Here is a 27,257-nt window from a genome sequence, read left to right on the forward strand (position 1 = left end):
ATACACTTGTAAATTTGGTTGCAATTTATCTTGATAGCATATGCACACTCGCAACATTTTGTGCGAAATGGAACAAAGTAAAACTGTGTATCTGCGAACGCATTACTATTCACTCACCGCTGCCTGTGAAAGGTCAGTGATTGTCCACTGGAACTATTAAGGAACAAGCTATTCAAATTTGCCGATCGCTTCAAATTTACAAATAATTTACCAATCGCTTTGAATTTCCAAGTTGTACCAACAACAAGAAACAGGGCATGGAGCTATATTTTTGCTGCAAAGCATAGAACTTGCATCTTTGCCATGAAGCACAAACAAGCAGGAGCATGGGAAACCTGCTACAACATTTGCTGCAAGATACACAAGTTGCATCTTCACAAGAACATGCCAAACGATAAGCTAGTCACATAGACCACAACATTATACTGTGAACCCAACTTCAGTGCTCCAACTTTTAAGTCAATGCATTATTGCCAAAATTAACCAACAAATATTGTGAGAACTACATGACATGAAAATTTCCTTGTCAGTTCTTAGCGGTGAGAGTATTGTTCTTCGTGACCCAAACCCGGTTGTCCAGCTTGACGAAACGCTTCAGGTTTTCATAAGGCAACGTCTTGGCATCTTTCATCCGCAGCTTGCTCAGAACAAGACGCTTGTTGATCATCTGCCACAGGATATTTGCCCCAAACACACTTGTACTCTTCATTTCTTTGCTGAGCACAGGTTTAGCATCAGCCACGCCACCTTTTTGAAGGAAATATGCCCTAGAGGCAATAATAAAGTTGTTATTTATATTTCCTTATATCATGATAAATGTTTATTATTCATGCTAGAATTGTATTAACCGGAAACTTAGTACATGTGTAAATACATAGACAAACAGAGTGTCACTAGTATGCCTCTACTTGACTAGCTCGTTGAATCAATGATGGTTATGTTTCCTAACCATAGACATGAGTTGTTATTTGATTAACAGGATCACATCATTAGAGAATGATGTGATTGACTTTTTTTGTGGTTGAGAGAATGATGTGATTGACTTGACCCATTCGTTAGCTTAGCACGATGATCGTTTAGTTTACTGCTATTGCTTTCTCCATAACTTATACATGTTCCTATGACTATGAGATCATGCAACTCCCGAATACCGGAAGAACACTTAGTGTGCCATCAAACGTCACAACGTAATTGGGTGACTATAAAGATGCTCTACAGGTGTCTCCAATGGTGTTTGTTGAGTTGGCATACATCGAGATTAGGATTTGTCACTCTGTGTATCGGAGAGGTATCTCTGGGCCCTCTGGGTAATGCACATCATTATAAGACTTGCAAGCAACGTGACTAATGAGTTAGTTGCGGGATGATAAATTACGGAACGAGTAAAGAGACTTGCCGGTAACGAGATTGAACTATGTATTGAGATACCGACGATCGAATCTCAGACAAGTAACATACCGATGACAAAGGGAACAACGTATGTTGTTGTGCGGTTTGACCGATGAAGATCTTCGTAGAATATGTAGGAACCAATATGATCATCCAGGTTTCGCTATTGGTTATTGACAGGAGATGAGTCTCGGTCATGCCTACATAGTTCTCGAACCCGCAGGGTCCGCATGCTTAACGTTCGGTGACGATCGGTATTATGGGTTCATGTGTTTTGATGTATCGAATGTAGTTCGGAGTCCCAGATATGATCATGGACATGATGAGGAGTCTCGAAATGATCGAGACATAAAGATTGATATATTGGACGGCTATATTCGGACACCGGAAGTGTTCCGGGTGATTTCGGAGAAAACCGGAGTGCTAGAGGGTTACCGGAACCCCCCGGGGAACTCCGTGCGCCCCCTCCCCCTCTGGTCCGAATTGGACTACAGAAGGGGGGCGGCGCCCCCCCTTTCCTTCTCCCTCTCCTCCTTCCTTTCCCCTTCCTAGTAGGACTAGGAAAAGGGAAGTCTTACTCCTACTAGGAAGAGGACTCCTCTCCTGGCGCGCCCCAAGGGCCGGCCGGTCTCCCCCCTTGCTCCTTTATATACGAGAGCAGGGGGGCACCCTAGGACACACAAATTGATCATTGATCTCTTAGCCGTGTGCGGTGCCCCCCTCCACCATAATCCACCTCGGTCATATCGTCGTAGTGCTTAGGCGAAGCCCTGCGCCGGTAGCTTCATCATCACCGTCATCACGCCGTCATGCTGATTCCCCGATTCCCCGTGTTAGGCCATAATTCGCAGTATGGCATCTTTCACAATATGTCAGGCAATAACCACCACAATATGCTTGGTTAGCAAATTTTTCTTGGAGTTGAGCAAAATCATGAGAAAGGCGCAGAACAGAAATGCCCAGTTATAATACCAGTTTGTTTCTTGCTGAAGCAAAATCAGTTGAAACATCAGGCACTAGTTGCAGCATGAAGCACTAGTCGACTCAAAATCAGATCCACAATCCAGCCTTTAGACCATTTATTTATGCACAACACAGTTCACAACACCGTGCCGCATCGTACCGCGCGAGCCATGCCCGCTGGCCGCCATGGGGTCGCACGCACCATCTTGCCGCATGCCACCTAGTGCCGAGCCGCATCGTACATATTTGAACTAAACTCCAGCTGTGAGTTGGAAAGAGAAAAAAGAAACGAAAGAATCGATAATCCAGTATGCATGCAATAAGAGAGGGAAGAAATGGAAACGCGGTTGCAACGGAATAATCAGATCGGGCATGTTGCTTCAACTGCATGCCCAACAGGCCACATGCATTCACCCAAGGGCCGCCAGTGGCGGAGCTGAAATGAATACATGGGGGGGCCAAAGACAAAAAAACGTTTGATGCAATTCAAGCAACTGTAGACAAATATGTGGTGCAAGCAACAAGAAATTCCCAATTAGATCAAATGAATAGGAATACTACATGATTGTTAAATTACTAATCAAATTCATACTGGGAAACAACAAGAAATTCCAAATTTTGCTGCCCCTAATTTGACTCGTACATGCAACATTGCTGCAGAGGATTCGGTAGTTTAAGGTTGCAAGCACAGGGCACTTAAAAAAATTGGCCGAAAGCCGGTGGGGTTCACTACTACCTGGTAAAAGTATAAATTTGGGTTTTTTTTGGGGGGGGGGGGGGGGGGGGGGTTGGGGGGAGGAGGGCACGGCCCCCTCAGCCTTACATGTAGCTCCGCCGTTGCTGGGTGGCTGCGGCTGCGATGGCGGCCACCATGGAATTTTTATTCGGATTTTTTTGAAATGGAGAAGTTTGTTTCTTGACTTTTTTTTCAATAAAATAGGCCCTCATGCATGGAGGCCGAGCTCCAAAATTCCCTACTCTTCTTACAAATATATTGTTACCTGTGGCACTCTTAGTCTTAACCCCTTTATCATACAACATTTGGGTAGAAAACTTTGGCATGGCACAAAGTTTGGATGTCATTTCTTTGATCTCTGATTTCACATTTCATTTCAGGCCTCGTACAAAGTGCTACGCATGTCTCTTTTTTCTTCTTCTTCTTTTTCATTTCCTCTTTTGGCTTGGAAGGATCCATTACTTTGCATATATTCTGTAAACAAAGCATGTGTTTATCCGGATCACGCCAATGGAGGGGGTAATTAAGCACTTATCTGATCTTCAAATGTAAACAAAGCATGTGCGACACCGGAGACAATCACAAATTCAAGCTTCACAACTCTGGATCTCACATGAGTATCAGATGATCTTGAATCCCTGTTTTGCTTCTTCGGTACCTTCTATAACTAGTGTTCCCTCCATCTCATAATGTAAGCCGTAGTGTAGTGTCAAAAAACGTCTTACATTATGGGACAGAGGGAGTAGTTATTAGCCACCGCGATTTTACAACAAAAGGTGGTCAAACGTTATGCAGTAGGTATCCTTCTTGCTATATGCGCAAATATCAGTCCATCTTAACAATAATCCGTTGACTGATTCCAGTAACAATCGTCTTCTTTCTTGCTATATATATGTGCAAAAATCAGTCCAGATATACTAACCAATGTTTAATTAGGCAGTATTTATTCTACAGGCCGAGTACAGCTAATTAACTAAGTTGCGGTTTTGTTCAACGATGTATAACGTACAAGATGTTCAAACATTGTCCACATTACATCCCACAAGTATATCATCAAACAAACAAGATCCGGCCGGCACAACTTTCTCTGTCGCACTCAATCTTCATCGATCTTCCACCTCTACCGGCCATGGCTAGTTACTGGATAGTTCTCCTTTTCACGAGCTCCTGCGCGCTCAATGGCGCACTGGCGGCACGCGACCTCACCGACGACCCGTCGATGGCCGCGAGGCACGAGCAGTGGATGGGCAAGTATGGCCGCAAGTACAGTGACGCCACAGAGAAAACACGGCGGCTGGAGGTGTTCAAGGCCAACGTCGCGCTCATCGAGTCCGCCAACGCCGGGAACAGCAAGTTCTGGCTGCAGGCCAACCAGTTTGCCGATATCACTGAGGACGAGTTCAGGGCTACCCACAGTCCCACACCGAGTAAATTGCAAAAAACCACCACAATTGAGGACCCTAATTCAGAAAACCGCCAGCATTCAGTTTTTTTTTCAAAAAACCACCAACATTGGGGTGACAGTTTTCAGAAAACGCTGATACCGTGATTTAGAGCGTTTGAGTGGATTTCTGACGGGTGGGTCCCTTTGTCAGGTGCCACGTGGCCAGGGCGAGACGGCGACCGTGACGCGCCGTTAGACGGCGTCGGTCTAAACCTAACCAGCTCGAACCCTACCACCACTTTCCCCCAAATCGCATCTCGACTCCCCCTGGCTACCCGCTCGTGCTCACATCTCCCCCATGGCCACCGGCGGCGGCGGCGGATGTGCCGGCAGCGACCTCAGATTCGTCGAATCCGGTGCCCGCTCCGCCTTTCCTCGCTCTCCCACGGCCCTTCCTCTCTCTCCCACGGCCCTTCCTCGCTCTCCCACCGCCCCCCTGCTAGGGTTGCTGGCAATGGTGGATCGTTCACCGACGGCGGAGAGGAGCTCGACGAGCAAGGCGGCAGCAAGTTCAAGCCCACATCCGACGACATTTTTTCGCGGGCGACAGCATCATTGGCCCAGGTCTGGACGGCAAATCCCGTGCAGAGCCACCACTTCACCTCTGGCCTAGGCGGTGTGGAGTGAGTCTTCTTCTTCTTCCTCTTAACTCTCTGAATTGGCTAGGAGTGCTTAGCTCTGTATAATTTTTCGTGTAGTCTATACTTTGCTCTTAGCCAACTGAATTTAGGAATTAGGGTTAACTGAATTGTTCATGTTTATTTGTTCCTGTATGTCTTAGCTATCTTGAGGTGTACTCGATATACATTGTAGTGTTATTTTAAATTATTTGGAACTAAACTATAGTTTAAGTGTAAGTAGTGTTAACTGACATTGGAACAGAACCATAGTGTAACTGAATATAGTGTTAACTGAATTTAAGTGTGACATAAATTAAAGTTTAACTGAATTTAGTGTTAAATGAATTTGTTTTGACATGTATTATAGTTTAAATGAATGTAGTTTAACTGAATGCACTATTAAGTGTAAGTAGTGTTAGCAGAAAATATTTGCAACTAGTTTAACTGAAATTAGTGTTAACTGACATTGGAACATAACCATAGTGTAACTGAATTTAGTGTTAACTGAATTTGTTTTGACATAAATTACAGTTTAACTGAATTTAGTGTTAAATGAATTTGTTTTGACATGTATTATAGTTTAAATGAATGTAGTTTAACTGAATGCACTATTAATTGAAATTGTTTATAAATTGCAGTTTGGATGATGATGAACCATGGGAAGTGAGGTTTCATTTCCAAGGCTGTGACAATCTAGAAAGGAGACTGTATGAGTCAGATATAACATATCTGAATATGTTAGCTATCATTGGGATTCAGGGCTATGATCAGAATGATTCCATGTATTATGTGAAGAAAGATGGTGTAGGAATGTCAGGGATGCAACTAATCAGGAGTGATGAAGATGTTGAAGAGATGCTGGAGTTATATGAGGACAAGATGTGTGTTACTATCACTGTTATGAAAGGTAGAGAGTCTGATAGGGTAGAATTGCAGATTAACATTGGAGATGAGCAGCAAATTCCTATTTCACAGATAGGTTCACCTAAAATATACAATGTAGATGAAGAAGGTGTGCTATATGTAAGTCAGTGAAGTGAAATAGCAGAACAAGCAGCATGTTCTGCTCCAATTGTCAGTGTACACACAGAGGACTCATTTGGAGAATATCTTATCACTCAGGAGAGTTGCAATGTGAGGAAGGGAACAACTATTGCAGAGCTAGATGATTTCCTTAATGAGTTTGCTGATATGCCAGAAGTGCAAGAACACAACATGGAAGAAGATAACATGGAGGAGGAAGATCTGATGGATTCTGATAGTGAAGAGGAGCAGGAGGATGAGGATGCAGAGCTACATGTGAAAATAAAAGACCTGAAATAGGAAGAGGGTTTTTGGGGGTGATTCTGAGCCAAAAAATTTATTTTGTGAGGCTGATGAAGAAGAAGAGGGTTTTGTTGAACCAGCACCTATGCAGAAATTGCCTATTAGAAGAGGACCCACAACAAGATCTCGTTGTAGTTCAGAAGCTAAACTTGAAGAAGACTATGTTCCATTGTCTGATGAGGACATAGATGAGGAATTTGAAGTTGATTCAGATGAAGAGGTTGTGTTCTACTGCTCCTCATCTGGCAGGAAGTCAAGGGCAAAGAAGAGGAAGGCCAGGAAATGGTATGATGAGAACAGGCTTGCCCCACAGGAGAAAATATGCTTTCACATGTGTTTTACTGATGTTTATCAGTTCAGGAGAGCTTTGGTTAATCTTCATGTCACTCAAAGGAGGAACTTCCATTACCATAGGAACAACAAAGACAGGGTAATTGTTGATTGTGTTGAGAAAGACTGCCCCTTCCACATGGTTGCATCTGTTATAGCAAATGAGAAAACATTTTGTATTAGGAAGTTGCAATTAGAGCATACATGTGCTCCAAGTGGTGAAAATTGTAAGATTTCTGCTAGGTATGTGGCCAAAGCAGTTGAGGATAGTTTCAGGACAGATCCAAAAGCAGGAATTGAGACTGTGATAGACAAGACAAAGGAGAAGTTTGGTGTGGAGGTTGGGAAGATGAAGGCTTACAGGGCAAGCCAGCAAGCTCTTAGTGTGGTCCAAGGTGATCAGGAAGCACAATATACCAGGATAAGAGACTATCTCCAGGTTGTGCTTGACACTAACCCAGGAAGCAGATGTATTGTGACAACAAGAGTTGTGAAAGAGCATCCAAGCAAGAACCCTAGATTTCATAGGTTGTTCATTTGTTTGGCAGCTCAAAGGGATGGTTTTCTCAAAGGATGTAGACCTTTCATAGGTATGTTACTAGTGCAATTACATATACAAGTGTAGCATATTAAGGTTTTGTGAAATTTACTATGGTCTTGTGTAATTGTTTTCAGGTCTAGATGGTTGCTTTGTGAAGTTGAACACAGGTCAACAAATCCTAGCTGCTACAGGTAGAGATGGAAACAATAACATATTTCCACTAGCTTTTGGAGTAGTTGAGAAAGAAGATACTCCAAGTTAGTGTTGGTTTCTCACTCAACTAAAGATAGCTATTGGCGGAGAATCAGGAGAATTTGGATACTACACAATTATTTCAGACAGACAAAAGGTAATACTGGTGCCTTCATTATTAGTGACTACATTAGTGCCTTTATTTCATACTTAGAATTACTAGTTGCAATTAGAATTACTTAGAATTATTAGTGTCCATGGCAAAACATAGTTAGTGACTAAATTAGTCCCTTCATTACTGTCATCAGGGTCTTCTCAATGCAATTGACCAAAATTTTCCAAATTGCCCTCAAAGATACTGTTTAAGACACATTTATGCAAATTTCCAAAGTGCTGGCTTTAGGGGGGATGAACTTAAGAAATATATGGATGCAGCTGCTTACTCTTATACTGAAAATGGGTTTAAGTTAGCAATGGAAGAGATTAGAAAGGAGAGTGAGGATGCATGGTTGTGGCTCAAGGCAATTCCTGTTGATACATGGGCTAGGCATGCCATGGACACAAACTGTAAGACTGACCTAGTAGTCAACAACATCAGTGAGGTGTTCAATAGGATGATTTTGGATATTAGGGGAAAACCCATTAAAACAATGGTTGAAGGTGCCAGGAGCAAACTGATGGTCAAGTTCAATGAGAAAAGGATTGGAGGGCAGACTGCTAGATGGGAAATTACCCCAACATATGCAGAGATGCTAGAAGAGGCCAAGGAATGGGCTAGGAATTGCAAGGCCATGATGGCAGGCCCAGATCAATTCCAGGTCAACAGTGGTGAGAAGTCTTATGCTGTCAACTTGAAAGATTGGACCTGTGGTTGTAGGAAATGGGATATGACAGGTGTACCATGTAACCATGCTGTGTCTACCATATACAAATCAAAACAGCAACCTGAGGATTTTGTGCATAAATTCTTCAAGAAAGCAATGTATGTTGCAGCATACAAACCAATGATCTACCCTGTTCCAGGTCCTGATCTTTGGACAAGAACTGATACAAGAGACATTGATCCACCTGTGTTTCATAGAAAGAAGGGTAGAAAATAGACCCAGAGAAGGAAGGGCCAATTTGAGGTGCCAAAACCCAAGGACACATCCAGGGTTGGAACAATTACATGCAGTAATTGTGGAAGACAGGGACATAGGTACACAAACTGTCATGATGCTCTAAAGCCAGCACTTGCTACTAGGAAAAACAAGCACAAGGTACATTTACATTTCTGCACTGTACATTTCTGCACAGAAACTGTTTTTGATACATAGGGCTGGAACTATTTTGTTTCAGGAAAATAGGGCTGCTCCAAGAGCTACGGCAGGAACTTCAGCAGCTCCTACTCATACTCCAACAGCTGCTCCAACACCTACTGCTAGGAAAAACAAGCACAAGGTACATTTATATTTCTGGACTTTATAATTTCCAAAGAAGCTAGCAAAATCTGTTTTTGATACATAGGGCTGGAACTATTTTCTTTCAGGAAAATATGGCTGCTCCAAGAGCTGCAGCAGGAACTTCAGCAGCTGCTCCAACACCACCTCCAGCAGCTGCTCCAAGAGCTACTCCATCTTCTGCCAGCACAATTTCCACATCAAGGGCTTCTGCTGCTCCAAGATCTGCAGCTCCAAGAGGAAGGGCTGCATCAACAAGGACTACACCAGCACCCAGGTCTTCATTTGCTCCTCCAAGGCCTTCCACTGATCACAGGGCTAGAAGTTCTTCAGCTGCAGGTAGAAGGGTCACCAAGAGGCCAAACGGGCTCAAGGATTATTTCTATGCTAGTGGCAACTAGCTGTGTAATGCACCCTAGCTGATGGACCAACCAAGGAGTCATTTTGCCAAAAAAAACTATGTCATTTTGCAACTTGTTGTGCCTGTTGCTTTGTGGCTGTTGAACTCATTATGGATGAGGATTGCCATGTTGAACTTGTTTTCTGGTTGTGTAATGAACACTTGGATGATGTGTCATGGATGATGTTATATTATGCTACTGTTGAGCATTGCCATGTTGAACTTTTTTATCATGATGAAGTTTATGATGATGTGTTTGGCTTTGATGATTGGCATGATGAATTTTATTTGTCATGATGAAGTTTATATGTCCTAGATGAACTATTATTTTGTCCTCGAGTGGTTTGTCGAGAGGCTAGGTTCAACCAAAAGAGGCATTTTTGTCCTCGAGTGGTTTGTCGAGAGGCTAGGTTCAACCAAAAGAGGCATTTTTGTCCTCGAGTGGTTTGTTGAGAGGCTAGGTTCAACCAAAAGAGGCATTTTTGTCCTCGAGTGGTTTGTCGATAGGCTAGGTTCAACCAAAAAAAGGCATTTTTGTCCTCGAGTGGTTTGTCGATAGGCTAGGTTCAACCAAAAGAGGCATTTTTGTCCTCGAGTGGTTTGTCGAGAGGCTAGGTTCAACCAAAAGAGGCATTTTGTCCTCGAGTGGTTTGTCGAGAGGCTAGGTTCAACCAAAAGAGGCATTTTGTCCTCGAGTGATTTGTCGAGAGGCTAGGTTCAACCAAAAGAGTCATTTTGTCATCAACAGGGTTATCGAGAGGCTAGGTTCAACCAAAAGAGTGATTTTGTCATCGGCGGGGTTATCGAGAGGCTAGGTTCAACCAATAGAGTCATTTTGTCATCGACAGGGTTATCGAGAGGCTAGGTTCAACCAAAAGTGTTATTTTGTCATCGACAGGGTTATGGAGAGGCTAGGTTCAACTAAAAGAGTGATTTTGTCATCGACGAGGTTATCGAGAGGCTAGGTTCAACCAAAAGAGTGATTATGTCATCATTTCTCAACTTCAAAGTGCACATCATAATTGTTTTGATATCAATGCTAATTTTTTTCATCATTTATCATACATGATTTTGTCATAATTAAATCAATGGACAACACATTTCATTCCAACCAACATCATAATTGTTCTGCTATCACAGCAACAGATTTCATTCCAACCAACATGATAATTCCAAACATTAGTAGCCACAACCATACATGATATAGGTTCACATACTACAACACCCACACATTGTTCTTGCTTCTAACATTAGTAGCCACCACAACCATACATAATACATAATACATAAACCACCAACATTTACTCATCACAAATTTCCTTGATTTTATTGATCTTACTCTTGTTCTGCTCCCCAGCCTTCAGCAAATCAGCTATGATGTACTCCAGTCTTTTCTTCTCTTGCTTCAGCTCTGCCATACCTTGATCTGCTACAGCCTTCTTCCAATTGGTGATCAGTTCATCATTGCTCTGCTTAATAACTTGAAGTGCTAGCTTCAGATCCATATTCTCTTTCTCAAGCCTAGCCTTCTCTTCCTGGGCTTCAACTACAGCTTTCTCAACATCACTATCCTGCATAATCTTCTCATAGTTCTCCCTCGTCACATTCTTGTGAACTGTTGCAAAAAAACTGGCTTGTCTCCTTTATATGGGTGTGATGCTTCTCTTGTATTAACTTCTTTTCTTCTTCCAGCTTCAATATCACCTTATATTTTCTTTCAATCTCGGTGTTGCTCTGGTCATACATATCCCAAATCTTGCGCAATGCATTCTGCATTGGTTCTGGCCATTCTGCATCAATCCACTGCACCAGACCACAGTTGTCGCCATCCTGGATTAAATTTTTTGCAAAAAGAGTAAAGACTAAGTACAATTGAACAGGAACTGAGCACTTAAATGTTCTAATTGTCAAATGCTGAATTTGAATGGATTTTTGTAACAAGCTGTACACTTTGTTCTTAAATACCAAACAGCACATACATACGAACAGCACATACACTCTGTTCTTAAATTAGACCTAAATTACACCTAGTAGACAATTGTTCAATGGCATAGAAAGGATCAGCACGAACATCATTACCACATCCGTAAAACCTACGGCCAGTGTTCACGCCTTGGAATACAACACCCCTATGCACCGGCAAATTGTGACTGCACATCGGTCCTTCGGCAACAATGCCACACCACTCTGGGTCAACAATGGTATGTGGAACCTAGAAGGGTTCACATAGAGTACATCCTCAAATCCCAGATCAAATGGGTCAAAACTAACCTCAAATGGAGTACAGATCGAAGAAAACCTAACCCTAATTGAGAAAGACGATGAACTCACATAGGATTCGTCCGCGTGCGAGATGAAAAGGGGGGAAACAGACTCCTCGCTGCTGGTTTCGCCATCCTTCCAGGAGACCATGGCTGCGGCGGTCGGCGGCGGGGGCGCGGGCGGTCGGCGGCGGGGGGACGGGCGGCGGCGACAGAGACCTGCGAAAGAGTGAGAGAGCAAATGGACGAATGGGTTGGGCTCGAGCAGCTGGTTAGGTTTAGACCGACGCCGTCTAACGGCGCGTCACGGCCGCCGTCTCGCCCTGTCCACGTGGCACCTGACAAAGGGACCCACCCGTCAGAAATCCACTCAAACGCTCTAAATCACGGTATCAGCGTTTTCTGAAAACTGTCACCCCAATGTTGGTGATTTTTTGAAAAAAAAAAACTGAATGCTGACGGTTTTCTGAATTAGAGTCCTCAATTGTGGTGGTTTTTTGCAATTTACTCTCCCACACCGGATACAAGCCAGTTGCTGCTGACAAGGGCCGGAGCGCTGGGTTCAGGTACGCGAATGCCAGCCTCGACGACCTCCCGGCCTCCGTCGACTGGAGGACCAATGGCGCGGTCACTCCCGTCAAAGACCAAGGCCAATGTGGTACGCACTACGCAGCACAAACGTACATTATGTTGGACACTGGAGTATGCTGACTCATTTGTACATTATTTTCAGGGTGCTGCTGGGCGTTCTCCACGGTGGCTTCTATGGAGGGCATCGTGAAGCTGAGCACGGGCAAGCTGGTGTCCCTCTCGGAGCAGGAGCTGGTTGACTACGACGGCACGGACAAGGGCTGCGAGGGCGGGCTCATGGACAACGTCTTCGAGTTCGTCGTTGAAAACGGGGGCCTCGCCACCAAGGCCGACTACCCCTACACCGGCGCAGACGGCAGCACATGCGACTCCAGCACGGCTGCAGCGACCATCACGGGGCACGAGGACGTGCCGGCCAATGATGAGGCGTCGCTGCTTAAGGCGGTGGCGGCACAGCCCGTGTCCCTGGCCGTCGACGGCGGGGACAACCTCTTCCGTTTCTACAAGGGCGGCGTGCTCTCGGGCAGCTGCGGCACGGAGCTCGACCACGGCATCACGACGGTCGGGTACAGCGTGGCTGGGGACGGGACCAAGTTCTGGGTGATGAAGAACTCGTGGGGTGCGGGGTGGGGCGAGGACGGGTTTATCAGGATGGAGAGGGACGTCGCCGACGAGAAGGGCCTCTGCGGGCTCGCCATGCAGCCTTCCTACCCCACCACGTAGCCTGCTTCAATCATTCCTAGCATGTAAATCGATCCACCTTCGAAGTGTTTCTGGTGTGTATGGATGTACAACCTGCATTATTCTTATATATCACCCTTTCGAAAAATGCTTCTGTCTATCACAAATTCACGATTCACACACTCTACTTCTCCACTTTAGCTACTTGTAAGTTGCCTGAATTTTAATTTGGGTCAGTCGTTTCCTTAGCTGTTGATTCTTGCTATTCGTGCTGCTTTTTTTTTTTTTTGCAATGTCTTGTTGATTGGGCTGGGCTTGTTTTTTTACGGACCCTTTATTTGGGTCAGTCGACTTTCTACTGAACCAAAGCCCATTAACTATGTGATCCATCCCTCCTATCCCTCCCATTTTTCTTACGTTTATCAATTTTTGTGCCTTTCTGCTTTTGTTTTTTGTTTTTCTTTGTTAGTTGGTTTTTATCTTTTTATTAAGTGTATTTTTGGACGTTGGGCGAGTGTAAATGTATACACATAAATATTACCAATATAAAAAGACCCAGTGAGGCAGATCCAATACATCTCGGCCATCAAACCATATCAATTCAATGACTTAGATTGCTCCAATGGTGAGCGTTAAACATGTTTAACGTGCAATTAATATCATACCAAATAACAATAACGGTGTCAATCACATAATTAACGTGTGACTGATACCCTACCTAATATAAAACGTGCAATCAATTTCCCCAATATCAACATGCATTGCACGTGTGCATTTACTAGTACTACAAAAGGTGCAATTTTAGTGCAAAGTTGTGTGCAAGCTTTTTCAAACTATTTTCGTTATCTTTCTTCTTTAAAGGGTATTGCTATTAATTCATCGTTCCTTATTTTGAATTTTCATAAGGGTAAAACCAATGATGCTAATTTATTCCTTCGTAGGAATAGCTTCATACGATAAGAAGGCACAATTTCTGCATAAATTGTGTGCAAGTTTTGTCATTATTTTATTTCCTATGCCAAATGAGGTAAAACGTGAAATGAACTTCATAAATCGGATAGCTTGGTACCATTTTACGAAAATAGGGTAGTTGTTATCACTTGAGCACAAAATATGAGGTAAAAAGAGGAAATTTACTCAAACTTTCATTACTCCCGCATAATTGATATGGTGGTTGGATGTGATCCTCTGTTATCTAACTCGTATACCTATGTGCATAAAACCAAGCATATCTAACTGTTCACGACCTTACATCGACGACATGCCGAGGTATAGCCAATTCATTGGTAACTTAATATAAAACGAATTTGTGTAAAGGTCACTGGTACAAGAAAACTTGAGTTTCGTTATATGCTTCTCGGTGGATGCGTTGACAATGTTGTTGTCTAAAGTGAAGAGGAATAGTACCCTATCAACACGTGCATACATAATATGTGATGACTATTGAGTGGTTGCGGATAATTGGACCTAAATTCATTTTGATAAACACCTAGCTGCAAATTCAGCAATATTCTTACCCCATAGGACGCGAGGACTACTGAGCAAGGGGGCTGCTGATACAGCCATGCCATGCACGCGCGTTGCTGCTGATGAAGTTGACGCCGTAGACCTTGTTCGATGGCAGGCGGCCATCGTCGAGGAAGAATGACGTGCACGCCGCCGTGCTCATCGCCGGACGACGAGGTCGCGCTCTCCATGTCTCTGTCTTCTTGGCTTTCAGTTCTGGGCAGGGAACTCTGTTTTGCTCTGATTTGGATGTGTCAAGGAAGTGAGTGTACGATGAACTTGTTGGCAAATATAGTTCTTTTGTTCTGTTACTATGGGTAGCTTCTGTGAGCATGGGTATGACCTACCAAGTCACCTTCACGCTTAGTTAATCACGTTGACAGGGAAGGTGCTCATGTAGTTTCCCCAAGCCATGTGCTGGACTTGCCTCTCCAGCCGCAACTATTTTCTTTCTCTCCTCTATCCTGTTTCTCTTGTTTATATTTTGTTGCAAAGGGACCGTCTCTCCAGCTGTAGTGATTTTTCTCTCTCCCCGTCCCGAATTACTTGTCGCATAAATGGATAGTAATGGATGTATCTAGACCTAAAAATACGTCTAGATGCATCTATTTCTGCAACAAGTAATTTGAGACGAAGGAGTATTTCATAAGATGGACAAATTTATATTCGCAGAAAAAGAAGATGAACAAATTTATAAGACAACTTAATCTTTCTTACAATCTAAGTTGTGGGTAAGTGGAGTGGAAATAATTATTGTGTTTTTAAATTTTGCTGAGTGCAACCCCTTTTGAGCAAGGGAAGACTTCCTAGAGAAGATGAATGTGCCCATGGATAAGGAGCTCACATTTGAGGTCAACCTAGTCATATTAAAAAAGAAGGCTCAAACTACAACGCTCTTGCCACCGAAGAGGCAGAGCGAAGCTTTTTCGGATGCCCTCATTGGAGAGACATTGCAGCAGACTACATGATGGAAGCTAAGAAGACGGTCTTGATGTTTCTTGGCGAACCTGATGACAACATCATGATGTTGTACAACTCCCACGCTTACCATAGTTCCTGGTGTTGATCCAGAGTTCGTAGGCATGCTAGCTATATGTCATTAGTGCTTCGTTAAACATGTTAGAATGTATTGTTGTTATGTTGAAGTATTAAATTTTGATGTATATATATGGTATTACAATTATTGTTAAACTTAAGTATTATGTTTATTGTTATTGTTAAACCGTGCTATATGATACTAGCATATATGATATTATTATTACTGTTAAACTAAAAATTTAGCCATTTGGCAGAAGATGCTACCATGTTATCTTTCTGGCCTAGGACCCGATACCAGTGGCGGGGGAGCATATGAGCCTGCCACTAGTAGTTACATTACCAGTGGTGGGCAGACCGCCCGTTACTACCCCAGCCGCCAATGGTGAGCTTCTTTCGCCATCACTACTAGTCTATGTCGGAATAGTGAATTTAATAGCAATTTCATAATTTTTGTAAGCGTACATTCTTTTGCATGGTTCTTTCGTAACTTCATGGCGCCTCTGTGTGCTAAATATAGTGGGTGATGATCGGCGATGCAACTATTTACTTTGCTACTGGAAGCCCATTGCAGCCACTATAGCATATGAATATGAGGTACATCTTCGAGTTCTATGTTTTTTTCCAATGCCTTGAGTGTCATTTTTTTGGAGATTCAAACTTATTACCATGACCATGAGATATAGCTATGTCCAGTATAACAAAATGCAGTACTCAACTTTCTTAATGCGGTACTTAAATTTGGTTATATTTTCTCTTTGTTGTTGTGTGCTATATATTATATGGTTGTGGTTTGCGAATACATAGATACATTATTTAATTATCTTTATGATCCTAACAACAATGATCATCTGTCACATGCTAGGCCTACCCTGGTTTCTGCCTTATCCTCAAATGTACTTATGTTAGCCATGCTTGCTCCTAGGGCTCTAACTGGCATGTCTCTATTTTTTACTTCCTAACTATCCGGGTCTACAATTAAAAACAAATAAATTTCTTGTCTAGATATTGGTGATTTAGTTCATCCATCTGTTCCAGAAATTATTAATTAATAAAAAAATTACACCATTCTCGATCATGAAATTTTCATGAACCTCTTTCAATTAGATAGCTACAATGTTAGCTTAATCACCTCATGATTCAAGTACTAGAAGACTTGATAATTCAACTGCTCAAAGATAAGAGAATCAAAATGGAATTACTCGTTGGTAAGCATCCAATAAAAAATGGTAGTGTAAGAGAAGTGGGCACAAGTATGTGGGTTTTGGTTGTAGTAACTTACAAAGTCACATTCTATATTTTCAATACAACTCAGGCTAGATTACTGAACATTTTGTTACTCTTTCTATATTTTCTATTTACATTCCTACCAAATCTCATTTTGATATCTCTTCCGTTTGTTTTCACCCATTTTCAACAATTCATTTGATTAAGCGGTTAACTTGCCGATTAATCCCTACTCGTAGGGTCACCAAGTAGCCGATAAATTGATGAATCATCCGATTAATTGATTAACTGGCCGATTAACTTGACAATTAGTCTATTAATCCCTTACTCTGTTGTCTATGGGACATGCATGCCAACTTGAAATTAAATATTTTACTACTCCCTTTGTTCTGAAGTAAGTGTCATGGTTTAGTTCAAATTTGAACTAAAACCACGACACTTATTTTGGAAGGGAGGGAGTACCTTTTAATATTTTTTACTTAGTAACACTTTCAAAAAAATTCAAATGACGTGAATTTTCTACAATATTAACATGGAAAAATATTTGCAATGTCACCAATGATTTGCATAAAGTGGTGACAACCCAAATATTTTCTCCATGTTCTTCTTTACAGATGGAGAAAATATATTTTCTTGGAATATTTGCAAAAAGAACATGGAGAAGATATTTGCAGGGTTACCACTCAAACTCTAACAATACCTTTAGTACAAAATTGTACTAAGGTTGAGACACTTATTTTGGGATGGATGGAGTATTACTTTAGGTACATATGTTAAAGCAGTATACCCCCCCCCCCCTTTTTACAAATGCATGATGTTTTACACAATCTTGAAATTGCACCTTAATTTAATTTTATAACTAGAAAAATATATGTATTGAGAAAATCGTACAAGATCTCATTTTTTATCAAGTATATTTTCAACAAGTTTTAACCTAATAATTGTCAATGATAGCAAAGTATAATCACCATTTATAAATGATATCATGTATTTAATAACAAAGATAGCAAAAATGTCAAAAACTGAATATCTCAACCATCATAATGTAGCTGATCTTTGTATAAGAGTTTGAATAATAAATTTTAAACTTGATGAAGGTGTTGCTCGTACGTGCACGGGCCAATTTGCTAGTTTTGAAAATAGGCTTCAAATAGCAAGCAGTTGTTAGATAACTAGTGTTAAATACATAAGATAAGTTAGATTGCGCTTTTAGAGGCGGCGCCGTGGCCATACACATATACACATAAATAGAAATTGGGGTGATATAATTTTTAATAGTTTGTGTATTCATTACTTGGGTAATTACCTCCCAAAGGTCATCATCATAAGACAAAAGAATCATGTGCTTTGTCACACTAACACTTGTAGTACACACAACACAGTAGCACTACAATAACCAAAATGGTTCCAATTATTATTACAAAAATGGATCCTAAGTCGTGTGACTTCCTTGTTTCTTTGCCCTTAGTAAAGGGGCAGGGGTTCAGCAGGAAAGGGGGTAGGCGGGACAGGTGCATGCACGTCGACATCGCCCTTATGGCGAACACATGTATAATCTACACCAATCATCATCAACATGAATGGTATAAAAATAAAGCAACTTATAAATATGACAACTGAACCATTGCAGTCCTTCATGTACAGTGGTCATGACACGTCTAGATCAGAATATTTGTCATCACTACAAAAATGATACACAAATGGAAGATCATAATGAATTTCCCATGCCACCATAAATTTGCATAGTCTAACTCAAACCGTGGCATGAAATCTGCACAAACAAGAGAGATTCACAACACTGGTGGAGCTTACGGTAAGGGGGGGGGGGACCGCCCCTCCCCTCTTAGTATTCAAATTTTATATTTTGCCACCCCTCCCAAACTCAACATTCTCAAGTGCCGCCATTGCGCCGCAACACGAGGGTCTTGGAGACTTCAGATACTCTTGGCAGGACATCGCGACAAGACTAAGAAGTTCAGACTTACAAGTGTGCTTCGGTACCACCGAAGTCACCGAGAGTAACGTCGACACAAAAAGACATGATCACAAGGAGGAGAAGAGTTGTTTCCCGAAGTGAGCAAGAGTAAAGCAAGAAAACTAGAATTATTTGCGAGTAGCACAAGGAAAAACTTTTGAAAGATTTCTACCAACACCAAAGAATATTTTGTAGACAAGATTGCAGTAACTATCCGTGACAGAACAACATTTAGAAATTAAATCAAATTAGGACAGGCAAACTGAAAAATTGAACCCCTTTAAAGAAACAAAATTTTGAAAGCCAAATGGGAGAAAATGAAATGATCCCGGCATCCTGACCCGCCATGGTCACTAGGTTTTCTTGGCGGCAGACGACCTCGACACCAATGCTCGTTCCATGGTCGTGAGGCACGATCTCATGAGCATTGCCAGGTACGGCCGTGTGTACATTGATGCCGCAAAGAAAGCACGTCCGCAAAAGGTTTTCAAGGCCAACATTGCATTCTTTGGGTTGGTGAGCGTCAGGAATACAAAGTTCTGGCTGGAGGCCAACTAGTTCGCCGATGTCACCAACGAATGGGTTCAAGCCTACCCACATTGAATATATGCCAACGGCTACGAATAAAAAGGGCCGGAGCACTGGGTTTAGGTATGCAAACGCCAGCCTTGACGACCTTCCAGCTTCCATCAACTGGAGGATCAATGGTGTGGTCATTCCGTCAAAGACCAAAGCTATGTGGTAAGCAACACAAACCTTTGACGCTTTTGTGGTGCATACAGATAAACAACTTGCATGATTCTTCTTTCACAAATTCAAGCTTTATAACTCTTGATCTCACCTATGTATCTTAGACTATGGCAGTTCTTGCAAACATATTATTACTGAATCATATGATCTTATTTTGCTCCTTCCATATCTCCAACAACTAGCAGTTATTAGCAATCACTCGGTTTTAAAACAAAATAGACTCAAACGTTCAGTAAATGCTTACTAAATTACGACCATCTCTCTAAAAAAAACATGGTGTTAATTTGACAAATACAGGCAATTGGCTGCAAAATCTGCAAAGTTCTGGGCAAGAAACTCTGTTTTGCTCTGCTTTGTATGTTTCGGTCGAGGGAGTGACTGTACGATGAAAGTATTGGCAAATAAATAAGCGCTAGAAAGAGTACCTCTTTTTGCCTGTGCTTCTAGCAGTTTAGCTAGCTGCAGGATTCTAGCGGAGTGGCGCGCAGAAAACATAGGTTTTTTGTTCTGTTATGGGAAGCTTCTATCATAGTTGCCATCAGCGCTGCTACACGCGGTGGCTAGTTGCCTGGCTGTTGGACCTCTCCGTCTCCAAGTGGCCGGCTCAGTGCTGAATCGGGGCAGAAAGCTCATAGCTGGATGCAGGCAGTGCTTGATGACGGATGCGAAGGAAGCTGGGCGGGCCACGGCCTGGTTTTGCCCTCACCAAGCTCCGCCAGTGCTTCTATGTGCATGGCTATCATCTATCAAGTCACTTTCACGCTTCCTTGACAGCCACATGGAAGGTGCTCATGTATATTCCACATTCCAAGGCTTCCCTCTCCAGTTGCAGTTATTTTTTTTCTTTCTCTCCTTTGTCATGTTTCTCTTGTTGGTATTTTGTTGGAATGGGATCTAGTCTGGCAGAGATGACAGGGATATGGGGACGAGAGAAGGCGGCGCTCCGGCCGGTTGCTCACAAAAGACAATACTTGATGGAGAGAACATATTTTTCTCTCAAGCTGTAGTTAGTTTTCTATTTCAAAAGATGGACAAATTTATATTCGCAGAAAAAGAAGATGAACAAATTTATAAGACAACCTAATCTTTTGTACAATCTATTTAGGATGTAAACAGGGTAGAAATAATTACTTAAGATTTTTCAAGATCATTTGCCATAGTTAATTTCTACTAATATTTTGGGAGTGGCGATGAAGCATTTGACTTGATTGTCGCATGGGTCTAACCGTGGAATAAGTTTATCAGAATCAAACTTCAATGTTAAATAGGGTAAAAATATGGAATAAATTGTTTGCAGAGAACAGACTGTGGTTAACAACTGAATGGCCCGAAAATTAAGGTAAATTTTGCTAGATCGTATTGCTGATTTTCTAGACAAGTATATTGTGCAAGTTAAGGTGACGAGGATGTTTGTTTGCCGGAATCCGATTTATTCATCAATTGTCAAGGTAGATTCAGGTCGGTAACCACCTAGCGACAACTACAGCCATTGGAGCAAACCAAAGATGCAAAATCATCATTTCAGCTACCTCGTCGGAGCCAGACAAACCTTATTATATATAGTAGACAGCCGAGAAAAAATTATAACAGATAAACTACAAATGTATCCATATCTCCCTGCATTTTTGGAGGACATGATCAATTATTCTCGGTTCCTTTCATGGGGAGATAGGAATTTTTTTCCTGACAAAGAGTGGGTTTTTTTTGTTGAAAATGTAACATTAAAGGGATACAAACATAAAACACATACAACTAGCCTCTGCATAGATAAAATGCACACGATCAACACCAATTCACACACACACAAAAAAACCACACTAGCAACTAGCAAAATCAAATAAGATCGCAGCCATGCCATGGTGAAGTAAAAAAGATAAGGCCTCCTTTGGTTTAAAGGAATTTCATAGGAATTCTATAGGATAGGATTCTTATAGGACTTTTTTCCTTTAGAGCACTTTGATTCATAGGAATGGATTTCTATTCCTACATAGGATTGGTTCCTATCCTTCACATTTCCTAGGAAAATAAAAAAGAGCATAGACTCAATGGAAAAATTCCTTTGGTGTCAACCAAATGACATCTTGTTTCCTATTCCTACTCATAGGATTTGAGATACATGTCATCTCATTTCCTACAAGATTCCTATTTCTATGATAATCATATCCTATGAACCAAAAGAGGCCTAAAAACAAACGATGAAAACGGTGATCAACAACTGCATCAGCACTAACCATCTCTTGACATCACCTGTACTACGATAAGATTCTCCAACAACAATGCCCCGCTGTCGCTGAATCCAACCACCGCCGAAGAACAAGTCCGAACAAATCCGAGCAATGTCTTAGGTAACTGATACCAGAACCTAGTCCGGGCTGTTGGCGTACAATTGGAGGATCGGTAGTTAGTGGTGAGCTACATTACATTCTAAACCAGTGGTATCTCAAAATTGGGTGCCGCTGTTGGTGTAGGACAAGTGTCATCGCATAGTGACCGCATTCGAGCTGATGGCGATGGGGTGGCTGGGCGGAACAACTTCCTCGTTATTTCCATCGCCACCGGACAAAAGCGTAGCAACAAATCTGACCATCCCGCTCCAAGAGCAATCTTGCGCGTCACTCTGCTTCCATGCCTATAAAATCCACCGAAAGAAAGACACATCCAAGAAACCCCACCAAGCTGAAGTGCTAACCCATGGAGAGCACGCCGGCGGCCACCGCCAGCTCGGGCGTCGGCCATGGAGGCGGCAACGAGGGCGCGACCGTGCTCCTCCTGCCGATCCCGGGGGCGCTGGGCCACACGAACCCGATGCTGGAGCTGGGCCGCCGCCTGGCGCACCACGGCCTCCGCCCCACGTTCGTCACCACCCGCCACGTGCTCTCCGTCACCCCGCCCCCCGGCGCGCCCTTCCGCGTGGCCGCCATCTCCGACGGCTTCGACGCCGGCGGCTTCGCCTCGTGCCCGGACCCTGCCGAGTACTTCTCCCGTCTGGAGGCCGTGGGGTCCGAGACGCTGCGGGAGCTCCTGCTGTCGGAGGAGGCGGCCGCGGTGCGCGTGCTGGTGTACGACTCGCACCTGCCGTGGGCGGGGCGGGTGGCGCGGGCCGCCGGCGTGCCCACCGCGGCGTTGTTCACGCAGCCGTGCGCGGTGAACATCGTCTACGGGGAGGTGTGGGCGGGGCGGCTGGCGCTGCCGGTGACGGACGGGCATGAGCTGCTGGCGCACGGAGCGCTGGGCTTGGAGCTGGGGCCGGAAGACGTGCCGCCATTCGTGGCGGCACCGGAGTCGCTGGCGGTGTTCCTTAAGACGTCGATTGAGCAGTTCGACGGGGTGGAGGACGCCGACGACGTGCTCGTCAACTCTTTCAGCGACATGGAGCCGAAGGTGAGTCCTACACTCGTACTTGCGTGCTCCCGCCACTCAAACCGTTTGTTTTGCTTATTTATGGGTGGTTTTGGTCTGTTAAACTGGTTTTCTCGATAGATATTTTGATAAAACCACAAGTGAGGTCCACAACAATTAATGTATACATATTTTTAGACATAGCCATAGCAAAATCACTATAAAGAAAGTTAATTACTTTCTCCAATCAGATTGAGTTTATATGACATGCACATATTCAAGGTCTACCTTGACCATCACTAAAACTAATACTCCCTCTGTAAACTAACATAAGAGTGTTTAGATCACTCCTTAGTTTAAGTACTATATAGCACAGTAATATATTATGTAATACCATACGAAACGGCATAGTTTGAAACTTTTTCGGAATGGTGGATCCAATGATATGTTTTTTGTGTCATATGAGTCATATTTGGTTACCCGCAAAAAAACAAAGAATTATATTTGGTTACTTACACTGATGGTCAAAATTAGTCTTACAATATGTGTGTGACTTGTGACCCGAGCGAAGGGAGTGGTTTTTGAAGTAATTTTGATCGTCGACACTATGAAAATCGAGCAGGAGGTGGATTACATGAAGCTAACATGGGGAGCGAAGACTATAGGTCCCACCTTGCCATCATTTTATCTCGGCGATGATCGCCTGCCATCCAACAAGTCTTATGGTTTCAACGTTTTTGTTGATGACGCGGCATGCATAGATTGGCTTGAAAAGCAGAGCATCTCCTCTGTTGTGCTTGTATCAAATGGGAGTTACGCAAACTATGACGCGACTCAGTTGGAGGAGCTTGGCAATGGTCTATGCAATTCTAGCAAACCTTTCCTCTGGGTTGTTAGATCCGACGAGGCACACAAGTTATCTGAGCAACTCAAGGTGAAATGTGAGAAAAATGGATTAATTGTCTCTTGGTGCCCCCAGCTTGAGGTTCTAGCACACAAGGCAATTGGTATCATACCATAAACCATATTTCTTTTCCTCTTCATATGAAATGGAATTAAAAGGTTTTCTAAAATGAGAAAATAAAAATAACATTCTAATCTTTTTTCATAAATATATGTGTAGGTTGTTTTGTTACCCACTGTGGATGGAACTCGACACTAGAGGCAGTTGTTTGTGGTGTACCTCTTGTGGGAATTCCGCACTGGGCGGACCAACCCACTATCGCAAAGTATGTGGAGAGCATGTGGGGTATGGGTGTGCGATTGCGGAAGAGTGAAACTGGATCACTAAGGAGTGCGGAGGTCGAGAGGTGTGTTAGAGAGGTAATGGATGGGGATAAGAAGGACGAGTACAAAAGTAATGCTACGAAGTGTATGAAAAAGGCTAAGAAGGCAATGCGAGAAGGAGGAACCTCAGACAAGCATATCGTTGAATTCGTTGCCAAGTATTCGTCAATTTAAAGTTTCAACAATGCAGTCTTTATTTCAGGATAAGCAAGCATGCAATGATTCTAGGCATATATAGAAGTTTAGAGGAGATGGCATTTTCCATATGTAATTGGAGAGCTATCTTCTCACCACTTTGAAGGATGCTGAAATTTTCATATACCGATAGCCAGCAGGAAAATGCTTTACACATTATGTGTCGATGTAACGTTTTCTGTAAATTTATATGTGGACTGCAACTATTACTAACATGTAACTCCATACTATGAACATGGTATGTTCTTAGTGTTCCACAGGGAAAAACAATCGCACATGTTAAAGCAAGCCGATTATTTTCTATCTCATGGACAATGCTTTAGATACATATGCAATTACTCCTACTAGCACAATGTCCGTGCGTTGCCATGAAATAATAAAAAATGCATTCATTATATAATTTGGAAATGTGTGTCGTACATGATGGCATGTTTTCATCGATGTAGCAATGAATTGAGGCTCTTTTCCATTCCTTTCCTTCTCAACAATCATTGTGTCAATGTGTCTCCTTAATCGCGCTATCGTTCCAGGAATGTAAAGCGACATCTTTCTTTCCGCCCCTCCCTCCCTCCAACCTTCACTCTCACCGGTGTGTTTGATCCCTCTTTTCAAAATATGGTACCTCTGCATACTATGGTTTTTAACAACTAAAAGTATTATTTTGATCTTCTATTTGTCGATTAGCTAGTTGATATTCGCTTAATTCTTATTTTATTGCTATTTGATTAGTAGCCATTGTCTTCGGGCGCTCTTGCTCTAGCATTATTGTCAGTTCAGAAGTATGTTGCTCACGTTACCATAGTGATCTTGTTCTCCAAACCTTTTTGCAAATCTCTAAAATGGCCCTCATGTATTGCAATAGTTGACGTATTGTATGCCTTGTTTACAAGAACAGGTTCTTACCAACTGTTAGAGACAACATGTATTAAATTTATTATTACAAACAATGAAAAATGCACCCAGTGGAATGCCAATAGATGACGTATTCGATATCTGTGAGGCAATGTGTATTACGTAGTACAATGCCATTATTTGTGTTACTCAACCACAAAAAGATAACATTTTGGTAATCACGGCAAAAGTTGAGTCACTTATTTTGGGACGAAGGGGGTAGAAAAGAAATACTACCTTCATTAATTTCATGGTTAAAATTCATGATTTCACCTATAATTAGGCTAGGGCTGTTAACTTCTCTTTAGATGCCTTTTTTTGCAGGGCTTTAGAGGGCTTGTTAGCTACCACACTCTTGCATGAAATGCATGTTTTTGTACGTGTATAAAGAGCCCAGAGCTCAGTCAATACAATATCGTTCCATCTCACTCTTGCTCTATACTTCTACAATCTACGTCTCTCTTCTTCGCAAACGGCGAACTCGTGGGGTGACCCGAAGGCCACTTGGTCTCCAGATGGTGGTGTGAGGCGGCTCGGAAGGGGTGGTTGGCATGTGGATTTCGTCAACGTGTATTGCTTGCAGCAAGTGCGTCTTCCAGGTGAACATTCTCCGTTGCAACGGCCAGCAGACGCAAGGCTACCGGTGCGTGCCCGAGGCTATCGGCGTGGAGGCCGGCGTGGGTGGCGGGCAGCATGGTGCCTTAGGCACGTCGGGTAGAGGTGTATGGAAGGCCACTGCCGTCATGACCGTCCGCAAACTTATGGTGGTGGTGGCTTTGTCGATGAAGGCAACAACGACGGGGCGTAAAGTGCCATCAAAGAGTTTTTTCTTCTCGGTGGCCATCGACACAACCCGAAGGCGCTCCTCGCTGTCAGCCCGCAGGACGACCTCTCTTTCAACGCTTCTGCTTTGGGTCGGTGTTCCCTTCGCTCTATCGTTCGTGTTTGTGCTTGTCATTTCTATTGTTGTTAAAGCACCTTTGTCGCTTCGAGCGTTGCTGTCATTTCTGTCTATAGCAAGAACATGAACAGTCCATTTGATGATGTGAATGTTCTGTAATGGTGTGCAATGTAGTTGCTTTAAGGATGTAGACTTCTTTGGTATGTATCTAGTATTCCTAACAAGTGCGTCCCACTACAAGCAATTCTCTCAACATGCAAATTTTCACCTTACCAAGTGTGCCAAGTCAGCATCCACTAGCACTATTTTTCAGCCATGCACCACATCCACTACCTTCAATTCTTGCATCATGTACTCTCCAACCTCATCAAGTCATGTCTCTCATGCATGTCAGCCATATCATAATTAGTCATGTAATTATCCATGCCCTGCATCTTAGACAAGCTCATATAACTAGCATGTCATCTTATTCATTTGGTATAGGAAATTGACGGTAGACATTGTTTATTAGAATGGATTAAAAAGTGAAAATCTAAATTAAAGAAGACAATACATGCATACAAGCATTGGATGGTGTGTTGACTATTAGTAAATACTAGAGCATTTTTTTTCTTTAAAGCTCTACAATGCTACAAAACTTTTTAAGAGAAACGTTTATGAAATAAAAAAAGGAATACCGAATATTAATCTGACAAATTGACTTGAGATGTTTTTATTAGAAAAATAATAATTATTTTATTTTGAAAATTCCTTGAACCGTTAAGTTGATAACTTAACAAAATAAATGTTAGTATGTAGTAATAGTATTTCATGACTACATGTCCCTTAGTATTTCCGCAATAACGTGTGGGGAATCATCTAGTATCGTTAATCGTTCGGGGCCTTTTGCAAGCCTGTTGCATGACTTGGGTTTCACAGTCTCTTTATGGCAGTTTGTATACAATAATCCTAGACGTGCAGGCAGGGTTGTTACCGAGCCTTCCTTAAATCCCCCCCCCCCCCCCCCCCTTTTCCAGCCGGGGTGGCCCGCCTCACTCCCCTTTCCAATCACCAATTGCCATGTCAGCCCGTATTTGCCTGTATGTGTAGCATTACTGGTTTGTATATGTTGTTCTGGTGCTCTCATCGTCTCCTTGCTACACAAGGCGGCAGGCGCAACACCGATTGGCGTGGGTGTATGACTTTGCTCGGCGGATTAGACAGGTAACAGCCCCGGGCAATGACATCGCAAGCCAGAT

At 42.7% G+C, this 27,257-nt stretch overlaps 2 protein-coding genes across 2 annotated transcripts; both read left to right on the top strand.

Moving 5' to 3' along the window:
* The first annotated feature begins 4,217 nt into the window (after positions 1-4,217).
* Positions 4,218-12,955, top strand: LOC123191418 (senescence-specific cysteine protease SAG39-like). The gene is made up of 4 exons (XM_044604166.1): positions 4,218-4,503; positions 7,099-7,112; positions 12,170-12,299; positions 12,375-12,955. Exons 1-4 carry the CDS (start codon positions 4,218-4,220, stop codon positions 12,953-12,955), a joined length of 1,011 nt encoding a protein of 336 aa, XP_044460101.1.
* Positions 12,956-22,088: 9,133 nt separating this feature from the next.
* LOC123184445 (UDP-glucosyltransferase UGT13248-like) lies at positions 22,089-24,271 on the top strand. Its single transcript, XM_044596557.1, has 3 exons — positions 22,089-22,787; positions 23,368-23,752; positions 23,869-24,271. The coding sequence occupies exons 1-3, from the start codon at positions 22,098-22,100 to the stop codon at positions 24,204-24,206; spliced, it is 1,413 nt and encodes a 470-aa protein (XP_044452492.1). The 5' UTR covers positions 22,089-22,097; the 3' UTR covers positions 24,207-24,271.
* The last annotated feature ends 2,986 nt before the right edge of the window (positions 24,272-27,257 follow it).

The sequence above is a fragment of the Triticum aestivum genome, chromosome 2A (assembly GCF_018294505.1).
Source record: "Triticum aestivum cultivar Chinese Spring chromosome 2A, IWGSC CS RefSeq v2.1, whole genome shotgun sequence".
Classification (NCBI taxonomy): domain Eukaryota; kingdom Viridiplantae; phylum Streptophyta; class Magnoliopsida; order Poales; family Poaceae; genus Triticum; species Triticum aestivum.

What these genes read in the sequence shown, in the direction of transcription:
- LOC123184445 (XM_044596557.1), top strand. Translation starts at nt 22,098, where the DNA reads ATGGAGAGCACGCCGGCGGCCACCGCCAGCTCGGGCGTCGGCCATGGA. An exon ending in TCAGCGACATGGAGCCGAAG is followed by an intron (nt 22,788 to 23,367) that starts GTGAGTCCTACA and finishes AAAATCGAGCAG; the next exon opens with GAGGTGGATTACATGAAGCT. An exon ending in TCTAGCACACAAGGCAATTG is followed by an intron (nt 23,753 to 23,868) that starts GTATCATACCAT and finishes ATATATGTGTAG; the next exon opens with GTTGTTTTGTTACCCACTGT.
- LOC123191418 (XM_044604166.1), top strand. Translation starts at nt 4,218, where the DNA reads ATGGCTAGTTACTGGATAGTTCTCCTTTTCACGAGCTCCTGCGCGCTC. An exon ending in CAAAGACCAAGGCCAATGTG is followed by an intron (nt 12,300 to 12,374) that starts GTACGCACTACG and finishes CATTATTTTCAG; the next exon opens with GGTGCTGCTGGGCGTTCTCC.